Below are 12,701 nucleotides of genomic sequence, written 5' to 3'. Positions count from 1 at the left end.
AAAACACAGGGTAAGTGAGGTGATGGGATTATGGTGGGGAGCCTCCGTGAACAGGTGACACCAATGGAGACCGGCATCAAGGGAGGCAGCAAGCCAGATTATAATAGCAAGGTCGGGGGAGGGGTATGTCCAGCTGGACGTGGAAAGCGTCTGCGAAGGGCCTGGGAGGGAGCGCGTGTGACATGATCAGAACAGCAAGAAGGCCTGTGCCACTAGTGCAGGGATATGAAGCCACACAACTGGTTACACGCTTTATCCAATCTGTGAGTGAATAAGCATATTCCTGCAGCACCAGGATTGTGTGACACAGGCTTGGGGCTCCCACTGGGCATCGCTGTTTCCCGTTAAGGTTTCAGTACTCAGCACTTTGTGCTCTGTTCATTACCAGGCAGTAATTATATTTGCCATAGATTATTTTTTAATTTTAATTTTGAATTTTGATAAAAAATACACATAATATAAAATTTACTATCTTGACCACTTTGCCACAGATAGTTTTGGCAAAGACAGTATGCACAGAAAAACATCTGACTGAGGTCAGGGTTGATTAAAAAAAAAAAAAAGAACCTTAAAAATGTCGATTAACTGTCGCCACGAAAGTTGTTTTTCATGGACCCATCAGCATTTTCCCCCTGACCACCTTAATTCCAGATAGGCTCCTTCAAGAAAAATAGAAAATCAAAAGATTGCTGCACTTATTCAGACAGGAGCATATCAAAGGTCTATTGATTTTTACTCAACCCTCTTTCTCACTTTTCTCACAATGCATTTATTATCTCTGCTCCTAGAAAAGAAAACATATGGCCCAAGGGAAAATGAAGAAATCACCTTGCATTTCAAAACTTTAATTGCAAGTTTCTTTGTCTTCCTGAGAGAGATAAAGAGTTTAAAAAGTTTGCAGCTGTGGGCTACCTGGAATGAAAGTGCAAGGGAAGTTTGTTTCCTAAACACAGTAATCAGGATGGCTTTGTCTTGTCCTTGTATTGTGATTTCCCGAAGTACCAGTGAATGCCCCTTTATTCTCCCGTGTGTAGGTTTTTTCCCCTACCATTCTTAGATTTTTTTTTTTTAAACTTGCATTCATTTGAGATGAGAGTGCTTTCTCTTCTTTCCTGCAGTAACCATCCATGACCCCTGTTATTCCAAGAGCACACTGGTCTGTTGGAGGCCACGACCTCCTAGGCTCTGCCTCTCTTCTGGGGTACACCACGCTAATAAGGACATGAGCCCCCAAAGTGGCCAGGGAAGGGACTAGACTAACCTCTGGCCCTCAGAGTACAGTCCTTCTCAAATGTCCTTCTCAGAGTCCTTCTCAGAGTAGGGCTTCTCAAATGTGCACAGAATCACCTGAAAATTCTTATTAAAATGCAGATTCTGATTCAGTAGGTCTGGGCCGGGGCCTGAGATTCTGCATTTCTAAGAAACTCCCAGGTGATGTGACAGCTCCCAGGTGCTGGTCTTTGAGTAGAAAGGTTATGTTAAAGATTTAGATTTAGATTCAGAGATTATGTTCAAGATTTAGATGAAGTCTGGCTCCAGCAAGGCTCCCAGGCTGCATGCCTGTTCAGTCTCACCTAGAACACACTGCAGCCCCTTGTCCCCCGTTTCTCCCAGCCAACGCGTGTGGTCTCACTCAACCTTGAGGCTATGTCAGCTCTTAGGCTGAAATGTGAGATCAGTGACATTGGCCATTTTGGTTTCACCTACCACCTCCCTTATACCCAGATCAGTTAGACCCTCATGCTAGATGGCCTCATGCCCGCTTGGACTTTCTCCTTCCCCGTCCCTTCCCCACTCTCTGGCTGTGTTTTATTTGCTCCTTCTGGTACACCGTTAGCTTGCGAGCAGGCCCTCAGCAAACCACCCATCTCCCCCAGCTCACCCATCCCCAACACTTGTCATGAGATGTCCCTAGAGAGCTTTCAGGCTCATCCCTGCTCAGTGTTCTGGGGTAACTCTATGCTCACTGGCATCTCCAGCCCCGGAACTGTGCCTGCTGATCCCCCGCTGCTCACACACGCCGGTCTACCGGCCACACTCCCTCTGTCCCTTAGCTTCGCTCATGCCCTCCCCGTCTTCACTGCCAGTCCAAATGCCAGCCCTCCCTCCCGGCCTCTCCTGAGGAGCCTGGGGACTCTGGCCCACGCAACACTCTCCCCTTCCTGACTTCCTATCATGCATATCGTGTATTCCACGGCTTAATATCCTCCAGTCTCCTCATGTGGCCACATCCAGGGCCTTCAGCTACAGCAGAAGCTCCCGCAGGAGACGGAGGCCTATATCCATGTTCCCTGGAGAACTAAGTAGGCCAGTGCTGGCTGCTGGCTACTGAGCAGGAGCACACAGAAAGCTGGATCTGGTGGAGCATGCAGTGGGAGAGCCTCTGCCTCGGGGTGGCTGGGCTGGGGGCACGACACCACGGCCCCAGTTCTGGAGGGGTCCCTACCATGCAATGCACTCTCCATCTATTGTGGTTTTCAAGACTGTACACCCCACAGCCAGTGCTTCCCCTGGACTCTTTCGAACTTGTCCCTCTTCTTTCTCTTTCATTCATACAGCTGATATTTATCTTCTCTTATCTTAGCCATAACTGACCTAGACATTTTTTAAAAACAAACTCAATCCACCAGTGTTCATTCAGTACCTGTGAGCAACGCACGGTGCCAGGTATGGGAATGTGACACTTCTCCTCCACTCCCATGTTCACAGATCGGTGCTTCTCAATCAGTGACAGGCATAAGGGTCACCTGGATATCTTATTGAAATGCAAATTCTGATTCAGTAGGACTGAGGTGGGGCCTCAGAGTGCTTTTCTAAGATGCTCCCAGGTAATGTGATACTGCTGGTCTTTGAGGAGCAAGAGCAGAAATTAAATTAAAGACCAAGAGGCAGAAGTTCCTCCTGGTCCAAACACTGCACAGTCATGTCCATTGATTTAACAAAGGTTAAGAACCGCTGCACCCATGACAGGATACAGACACCATTTATCAGGACAGAAAGAAGAACTGGCCCTAATGAAACACCTCCTGCACTCTGCTGGAGACTTGACTTTTCTCACCTTCCAGGGTCCTCGCAAAGAGGTGAAGCAACTTGTTTAAATGGTTAGGGATGAGTAGACAGGCCAGTGCTGCTCAAACTCTTGTTAAATCAATGAGTAAGTTTTCCTGAAGGAGGGTTATGATGTCATAATTTCCCTTCACAGAAGACTATAATAGTTTCCTACTAGTTCTGGATCAAATTCACACTCCCAAGCATGGACTTGGGAAGGTTCCAATTTTGTGCAAAATCAGAGATACCCTGGGGAAAGAGGGACATAAAATCAAGATGACAAATCTCTTCCAAGGCCCCCATTTGAATAGGATGCAGGTCTGCCTGACTCACACAACACAGCTGCTCTGGCCTCTTCGACCTGTCAATCATGCTGGGGGCACAGTGCCTGTCACACGCATGAGGTCCGATTCACGAGGCCACGCGTGACGGCCTTTCCAGGTGGGTGCCCCTCACTTCTGCCTGCCCTCACCTGTGACACTGCGCTGCAGAGTTATGACAACCAATCAGTTGTGCACGTTGGTCATTCGTCATTTTACACATGAACAAGAACTCCATGGCCCGGTCACAGGGACCATTATCGGGGCACAGAAAACCTGAGCCCATCAGAAGGGGGCACTGTTTTACAGTTTCATTGTTAGATTTTCACACCTTGTGACCATTAGAAACGAGTAGGTTAAAGTTTAAGTCCAAGATCCTGCTTGTGTCCCCACGGAATTTAACCGTCCCTGTATCTTATGCTTCGTTGCCATGGGGCTGGGGGTCTGTTTCCAGACGGCCTGCTGCTGTGCGTTAGAAACACGGGATCCGGTTCTACCCAAACCCCTGTGGCAGCTCCCTCTGTCACTCCAAGAAGAAGCTCCAGGCCTGACAGTGACCCGGCGCTATATCTGTGCTGACCTTTCTTATTCCAACGTTTCTCCTACTGCTTAGGGAGTGTCTTTTAAGGTACTGAAAACAATGGGTCATAGGAATGATTTAGATTTGTGCTGTGGTAGACATATTGCAACAGGAGGCAGGAACCTGTCTGCCAATTCATTGTAATGATAACACTAAGACAGAGAGAACCTTTAAAATACAACAGAACTACAGCTCACCTCTCACTGTGTGCGGCCTGGGGCGCAGAGGCCTTGGCTCTCCTCCCCTGCCCATCCCCTCCCCCATTTCAGCACCGAGTCTGGCAGGTGGTGGGAGTGGGATAAACGCGGGCCCATCAGGTCTGGCTGGTGCAGGCCCAGAGGTACCTCAAGTACAGCTTAATGCTGGCGGGGGGAGGTGTGCAGAAGACTCCGAGATGTCTTTGCTTTCAGGAAGTGGCAGAGATGATTCAATATGTCACATTTCTTTTCCTCCTGAGTCAGGGATCAACTGGCACACGGATGGACCCTGGACTGGGAGTTCTCAGGGTGCCCGTTTCAACTCAGTTCGCCTTAAAGTTCCAGCGTTTTTCTTTCTGTTAAATAACGGTTAATAACAGAAAGTCCTCAATGGGTGTACACCCTCCAGCAGGCTGGTTACGATAGTTCCCCAAACACTAAGAAGCTTGCTTCTGTCCCACCATTCCTGGGGGTCTCTTCCTCTGTTCCCCACGCCATCATACAGTGGACTGCATAAGCAGTTTTCCTGAGGGGTGAAGACCGTGCCATTGGAGCACCTGGGGGGAGTTCCAGCTCTGCCGCTTATGAGCTGTGCAAACACGGGCAAGTTACACTCAGCCTCTCTGTGTAAGAACGTGCCTCCGCGTTCTTACTTTCCTGGCAAGGTGGAGTGAGGATTAGAGATAATCACTGCAAAGCACCTAGCACACGACTGGCATACAGGAGGGATTCAACAACCGGCAGGTATTTTTAACATGTATTAATCAGATATTATTAACTGAGAACAGAGCTCAGAACCTGTTTATGGAAACCCATGGTCTTACTGCAGCGGTTCTCAGACTTGAACATGCAGCAGAATCCCCTGCCGAGGTTGTCAAACCAGACGACCGGGCCCCCAGAGCTTCTGATTCTTGGGCCTGGGGTGGGGCTGGAGAAGGTGCATTTCTAACCAGCTCCCCGGGACTGCAGGGACCACATGCCCACAGGCAGAGCCCAGACTCCTGAGGTTTGTTCACACAGCCCTTCAGGACTCAGACCAAGCGCCTCCCCCGCTGGCCTATTTCTTCCCTGGTCCCATCACAGGCCCTGGGCTCCACACAACCAGCCCGGATGTGATTTTGTCCTGGATGTTCTGCTCTCAGAATCATAGCTGTCCTTTCAGTACCGGATCAAGCATGACCTGTCCAGTTCTCCTCGTCAATCCTGTCCCACTCTGTGCCCCTCTGGCATCTCGCTCGTTCCTCTTTTGGAGTGGATTGAATGAACTGCAATGAAACTGCAAGGAATGAAGACTGTGCTGTCCTCTAATCTTCCCTGCTCTACGGGGAGATTTGCCGGTCGGAGGCTAAATGGGTATAACTCCGATGTTTTCCACAGTGTCTTATGGGCTTTGGTTGGTTTGTTTTTGGGTTTTGCCAGCAAGCGCAAAATAAGTACCCATTGACTTGAAAGGGCAAAAAACTGACAGAGAGGTTAAGGAACTAGAATGAATAACCCTGGGCAAGGGGAAGTTGTGGGCTAACCATCTTCAACAATAGAGACATTAAAATAAAGATGACATCGACCAACTGATCTTTACCCCAGGAAAGAACAAATTTGAGGAAATGGGGTCAAGCTGTGGCATATTAGACTTAGGTCAGCTCTGGGGAAGTTCCTAACATTGAGAATTATTAAATGATCAACCAGGTTACCAAGGGTAGAGGAGAACGATCTCTGCTAATCTTGAAAAACTAGAATAAGATTATCTCAGTTATGATGAAAGTTTCTGATGGGATCCTGGTTTTACCTTGGGTATAAAATTGAAAGGTGGGAAGGACCCTTTGTAGGCTTCTTGTAACTGGATATGAGTTTGGCAGCTGTTTGTGCTACTTAAGGATCCACTTTTAAGTTAGTTTCTAACGACATTACAAAGAGTAACACAGTTTTAAAAAAAAAATCAGTAACTTGGGGAAGTGGTTCATTTCCCACTTATGGGGGCGGCGGGGGAGTAATGAGAACCCACAGCAGCCAACGCTGTGATGCTAACAGGATTTATGCAATACCGCACGTCTTCTCTTCCCATTTTCCAGGTTTAACGATCACATTTGCAAGAAGTTAGAGTTATTCTTCCTCATTTTTAATGGAAAGTCTTCAAATTTCTGGTAGCTGGAGGAAGTGGCTCTTGCCCTCTCAACACTGCACAGGAAATGTAATAAGTTATTATTACTCTGATGAACTGAAGGGGTAGTTTTTGCAGTCAGTTCTTCCTGCCACTTTGAAACCTGGCAGCTCTGACTGCATTTGTGGCAGATGGGCCTCTGTGTCATCCACCCGGATAGGACTTTTCTGACTGGGGGAGGCGTAAGGGGTCTGGGCAGAGCAGAAGGGAAGCACTCCTCTTAGGCACGAGCCATCCACCAGGAAAATGTGTTTTATGCAAGTGAAACCTTTTGCCAAGCTCTGGGTCCAAGGTAAACACTGCTTCTGCTGGGGGCAGGTGACCCATCTGAGACCCAGTGTGGGAGGCCCACGGGTCAGGTCACACCTGCTCTGACGCTGGACCCTCCAGGGAGCACGGGCTGCTTATCTCGCTTTAGTCCTGAGGTTTAGAGCTTTGCCTACATCCTGAACTCCAGTCAAGACACCTTTAGGCCAGGAAATGGCTCTAAATTCCAGAGCACACAAATTTCCTGCAGATCCCAACACCTTGGGGCTTTTAGCTTGTTTACTGCTTTAGAATTTAAGGAATTGTCTCTGCCCTCCCCCCACCCCCAGTAAAATAATCCAAAGCAGCTGAGATTCAACAGCCGAAAACTTCATCCTTCATTATTGTTTGTTAAGGGAAAAAAAAAAAATCCCTTTTTACTTGAACCTGCACAACATTTGATTGGGACTAAGAAAGAAATTTTCTCAATAAACTGTGAAAAATGACAATCCAAACAGTCAGCTATTTGTTCTGACATCTACCACATTATTTTTCCCTCTTTTTTCTTTTAATAATAGCTCCAGCAGCCCACATCCTTTGCCCCTGCACTGTGGGTACAGCACAGCCCTGCCGGCTCTGCCCTTGGCTTCTTTCTCTCACCACTGCGCTGACCTGATTCAAGTCTTTACCAAGGCCTTCCAGAACCAGGGCAGTGGCCTCCTTACTACCCCCTGGACCCGCCCCGCACACTCCTCCCCGGAACTGCACAAATCTCATCATGTCCCTCCCCAGCCCACAACACGTCCAAGATAAAATCTCAACTCTTTTGCTTGCACATAGGCCCTTGAGTGCTGGCTCTGCCTCCCTCTGCCCGCGTGCCCTTGGACTCCAGGATGCTGAGCTTGTCTGAGTTCCCCAGAGACACTGCCCCGTCAGGCCTCCCTGCCAGTGCCACCACCAGACCCAGCGCTAGCCGCCTGGAACCCCTGGCCCAAATGCTGCTCTCTCGTCCCTCTATATGTGCTTCAGACACATGGGACAGTGTGGTAGGAATGGGATAGTTTCAGGCAGGTCGAAGCAGTCCTTGGCCCGGGACCCACCACACTTTGATGACGCCCCCAGTCCCACGAGCACCCTACTGCATGCCAGTTTTCTGCACGCGTCTCGACTGCTGACTGCTGACCGCTGACGCGTCTCCTGAACACAAGGCTGGGCCCTGCTGTCAGCCTCCCCAGCCTGCTGCAATGTCCCACTTGCAGCAGGGGCTCACTTTGTGGAAATAAATGAATATATTTAACACCAATTCCGTTTTCTCACTATGGAGTGCCATGAAGGGGAAGCCCACAGAAAGCAAAGGCTGAAAGTCGATGGCAGCCCACAAAACAAAGACAGAGATGAAGTTATCAGCACACATCCAGAAAGAATGTGCTTTGCACGGTGGACGGGGGTGCTGCCCCCGTGAGAACAGCAGCAGCAGCCGGCCCTCCATGCCTGAGACAGAGGGGAGCGCTGGCAGGCCCGTCTCGCTGGCAGGAAACAGACTGAGAGGGCTCTCAGAATGAGGACAGAGATACGGCCGGTGTGTAATCTCACTCACCGCCTACTCAGCATTAAACCTCAAAAGCTCACTAAGAACTTCAGACAGGCCAAGTCTTCTGTCTCGCTGAAGCCCACTGTCTCACTCTAGCCCACTGTCTCACTCTTGGTTTCTTGGGGCTCGGTGTTTTAGGGCAGGAAGGATGAATTGAGCTTAAACTGCCTTTCTAGCAGTGGATCCCATCGGAAGCCCTCACGTTGTAACCAGAGGAAACACAGAGAAGGCAAATGACTCCCTACAAAACAGGTGGAGAATGTAAAGGTGCTTGGTAGGAGAATCACCTGTGGGCAGAATCCTGCCCATGCCAGCTCTAGATACACGAGGGGGTCAGGGAGAGGTGTATTCTGACGAACTGCTTCCCTTGCGGGCTGGGGTCAGGACGCTGCAGGGAGATGGCAGACAGGCCATCAACTATGCTGGGTGGCCCCCTGGCCAGAGGGTAGGTGACCTGGGGAGCAGATCACCTGCAGAGCTGATAACCATCAGGGCAGGATGCAGACCCGCTCTGGCAAAAAGGATGGTCTACACAGCATTCCTAGTCTACTGAACACCCCATGTGGGAAAACCACTCATATTTTTTTCCATGCACTTCAAAAATAGAAAAACACAATGGGGGGAATTTTAATACTGACATGGCAGATAGAGTTCCCGTAGCACCTTCTTAAAACAACACTCTCTGCAAAGGAGACCCTGGGTTGGAACTCCCCTTTCCATGGCCTCATAAAACACTGATTTATTGACCTTCCAAGATACACCTTTATTGTTTCAGTTTTCCTGGTGTGAGAATTTCTGGTAGATAACTGAAAAAAGCAAGCTCGTATTTCCTTATCAACACAGAGAATGCGTTCAGATTACCGATTTGCCATTTTCTGGGGAGGGAGGGGAAACGGTGGGAAGGAAATAATGGGGGAGGCACTTGAAATATTTGTTATTAACAGAATGAACTAAAAGGCCACTGAGCTATGTGTCTGTGGTTCTCCAGACAAAGTATCACCATATGCCAAGTGTTTCCTCTAGGATGGGATGGGAGGCAGGGAGACTGCCACGGACGTGCCAGGCCCTCACCTATCACACAGTCCAGAGCTCCACCCCAGGGGATTTCCTCTACGGGGTCCCCCACAGTCCTTCCAGGGCCGTGTGGCCTATCTGTTTCTGATTAGTCTCCTTCCTATCTCAGTAAGGGCCATACAAGAGTTATCTCAAAAACTATAAATGTTTAGTGCCCTGTCTGTTTGGTGGGGTTTCCTGAATTAAGTGCTTTGTGTTATCTGTAAAGTCATAAAAACACGTGAAGGTTTTTTTTTTGGCAAGATTCCTAAACCACTCACGCCATCCTCTCAACTAGAAAGCTTTCTTCCTCAGCTGCCTCTTGGACTCATTTCTTCTCTGACCCTTGATTTCCTACCCATCCCCCAAAGACCACTGCAGAAACCCCTTTCTCCATAAGTCCCCCCGACTCTCCACCTGTAGTCCCACCTGCTCTCTACCACCGTCTGCTCTTCTCTTATCACAGCTGCTTTATTATTATTACAGCTTCTCCACTGGACTGCGACCTGTGAAGACACAGCTATGTCTCCGACTCGTTTCTCACTAGCACAATGTTTTACATCCCATAAATGTTTGTTGGCCTGGGTATGAATGAATCTGCCCTTAGGTCTGGATAACGAGATAAACATGGCTGTGGAGAACCAATTACTTTAACGAAAACAATGTGCTTCTATATTTTCTTACTTGGAATAAACAGCAGAACTGTCAACATAAAAACGTAAAATGGTTTTATCTGTAGGCAAAATAGTCTTCTTATGTCTGAAAACAAATTCCCTCTCAAAGACAGGAAGACAGAGATATAATCACAGAAATGTCTTAAAAAGCAAAACCTTCCAGGTAAGTTTAAACTAAATACAGTACTTACAGATAAAGCACTTTCTAGAAGCTGTTTTTGCCAACTATTTTACAAAACCGATACCCCATCCCCAACCACGCAAAGCAATTTGTCAAGCCTTGCCCAGTGTGTGATAACTGACATCAATGGATTGCCAGAAGTTCCTTTTTCTGAACTAATAGAATAGTTGGCCAAAGAAGCAGTAAGTGAACATACAGACTGCTTATAACCACAGTCTCTTTGGGGGATAATACTGCATTTCCACTTTCACTGTTAATCGATTTTCACTGGGGAGACTGGGCATAAACAATATCATTTGATTAGAGTGCCAATATCATTTGATTGTGTCCTGTATAGGTATGATTTAAAAATGCACACAATTCAAGCGGTCTAAAGGGAAAGGGAGGGGAAAAGTACTTGTTGAAAGGTCTCTGAAAAATAAATTTGTTTTGATAGAATTCACTGTTAATATTAAAACCTACTGCATGTTAAGCATGTGTGTGTGAGTAGTTTTTGTAATAGCAATGTGAGATGCTTTTTTTTTTTTTCACCCTCTTCTACTGGGAGATGCTTTTTTAAACTGCGCACCTGACATTTTTCTCTGGTGGCTGGCTGTTCACTGGAGCCCTGGTCTTTTAGTTCAAATAAGGTAGCACCCTGTCCAACCTGTTGAACACTTAATTAAGCAACATCGGAAGTGCTTAAAATGAAAAATTCCATTAAGTTTTTCAGCCTTCCCTTCCCTCAACCATTCTAAGAGACACATACAAATAGGAAGGAAATAGAATGACTCTTCATGAGAATTTTCTGTTCCAGCCGACAGCACATTCCTGTGATTTTTGTGAAGGCTTTAATCCCAGGCTGGCTTTCCCCCTCTTCTCACCCCAAACAGTCTGCAGGTGCCTCTGCGGTATCTGCATGGGGTTCTGGGCCATTCTGCTGACCAGTGTTGACAATAACCGAAGCCACTTTTAACAGAGAAGGGAAGTCTGGAACTGCTGAAACCAAGGAAACCACCACCACGAACCCTCCTTCTGCAGAACCTCCAAGCGTACTCGGTTTTTACAGTGTTTGTGGTGCTGAGTTTGCCCCACAAGAGCTCTTCTCCGTGGGGACAGAAAATCAGTAACTGGCTTTCTTTACTGGCAAGTGCACTGAGTGATCTGATAAATTTCTTTTACCAGGACTGGCTGGCAACAGGGATCTGGGAAGACCTCATTTGGGGGGACACCCTTCCTTTGGAAGCCCTTCACCCACATGTGGTAATTCTAGGGGGTGGGGTTGGGTGGCCCTCAGGGGAGCGGCAGAAGGGCCTGCCACCTGGGAGACTAACCACTGCCTCGAGGTGACAAGCGTGCTGTCCCAGCCCACCCCCAGCTGAGCTCTCCATGACCAGGGCTGTTTCAGGCTCCTGGACTGGCTTGAAGCACTGCGTGTACCTCGGTTTCTCCAACTGCAAACAGTATTTTGTCCTTACATCATCAAAGGGGTTCTGAGAACAAGTGATTCTACGGTTATTCAGGGCCAGAATCCGAACCGGTGGGTCTTAAACTGCTTGTGAGGCATATTGCAGTGGAGAAGGGAGACATAAAAAGGGGGGGGGCAGAAAAAGGAAATCGAATGTCAGCATTTCTAAAGAAACTGCCTAATTCGGTTTCACCGCATGCTCCAGACATGCACGCGAGGCGAGTATTGCGCTAGCCTTCAGGTGACCAAGGAAGCTGAGGTGGAGAGAGGGTGTGAAGCCCCGTTAGAGGGACTGACCTAGAGCTCCCTCCTGGGAGGGTGTGTGTGGCTCAAATTGGCCTGAGAACTCGTCTTTAGGAGTGGTTACCGAAAGTGGGCATTGTTTGTGCCTCTGACTTTGCTCCCTGACATATTCTGTTCCCAGGGGGAAGCAGCTGTGTCTACGCAGCAGTTACTCTGCGTGGGAACCTACTGGGGCTCCAGAAATGTTTGGAGGAATAAATGACATCAACGCCTCCCGCTAAGTGGGCTTCTGGAGGCGCCCGTGTCCGGTGCTGGGGTCCCGCAACTCCCCGTACAGCCCCGAATACCCCATCCCACTCGCCCTTTCCCTCCTGCCACTGTCCGACCCTAGTCACTGCCTCCCGGGGTTTCCGCCGTCTATGTCCCCAAATCCTCAGCTCTTGCTTCTCCGTCCAGGTCTCGGGACGTCTCTGAGCCCCGCACCCCCGTCCTTTCCCGGGTGGCGAGAAGGCGACGGGCGCCGGCGGGCGCGCGGCCTCCTTACCTGCAGCTGGCAGAGCAGCGCGCAGAGCGCGAGCCACGCGGGCAGCGGGCGGCGCCGCCGGGCGCGCGGGACCATGGCGCGGAGGAGCGGGCTGGGCGCCGCAGGCTGCGGCCTCTGCTGCCCCCGCGGCGCGGAGCGCTGTCTGGGGCCTCGGAGTCGGCCGGCCCCGCCCCCGCCCCGCCCCGCGCCCCGCCCCGCCCCGCGCCCCAGCCGGGGCACCTGTTCCCGCTGCCCCGCGCCACGCTCCGGCGGGACCCGGCCGCGCCCCGCAGGTGGTGCGCGAGCGAGGGGCGCGGCGGGGCGGCTCGCGCGGCGTGTGCTTCCTGGGCGGCCGGAGGGATTGGGGCGCTGGGAGGTGAGGACAGCGGGGGCGATCTGGGGTGTTCTCCGCCCCGGCCGCCCGAGTCCTCTGCCGCGGT

At 49.8% G+C, this 12,701-nt stretch overlaps 1 protein-coding gene across 2 annotated transcripts in view; it reads right to left on the bottom strand.

Moving 5' to 3' along the window:
* The window catches only part of TNFRSF11A (TNF receptor superfamily member 11a), a 52,568-nt gene extending 40,165 nt beyond the window's left edge, over positions 1–12,403 (bottom strand). For both annotated transcript variants that reach the window (XM_033135603.1, XM_033135604.1), the window contains exon 1: positions 12,283–12,403. In XM_033135603.1, coding sequence (XP_032991494.1) covers positions 12,283–12,357 — 75 coding nt within the window. In that variant the 5' untranslated portion in view covers positions 12,358–12,403. The remainder of the gene's footprint in view (positions 1–12,282) is intronic.
* Between the last annotated feature and the right edge of the window lie 298 nt (positions 12,404–12,701).

The sequence above is a fragment of the Rhinolophus ferrumequinum genome, chromosome 19 (genome assembly GCF_004115265.2).
Source record: "Rhinolophus ferrumequinum isolate MPI-CBG mRhiFer1 chromosome 19, mRhiFer1_v1.p, whole genome shotgun sequence".
Classification (NCBI taxonomy): Eukaryota; Metazoa; Chordata; class Mammalia; order Chiroptera; family Rhinolophidae; genus Rhinolophus; species Rhinolophus ferrumequinum.
Note: the sequence above shows the minus strand (reverse complement) of the source record. Positions and strands in the feature narration are given on the sequence as shown.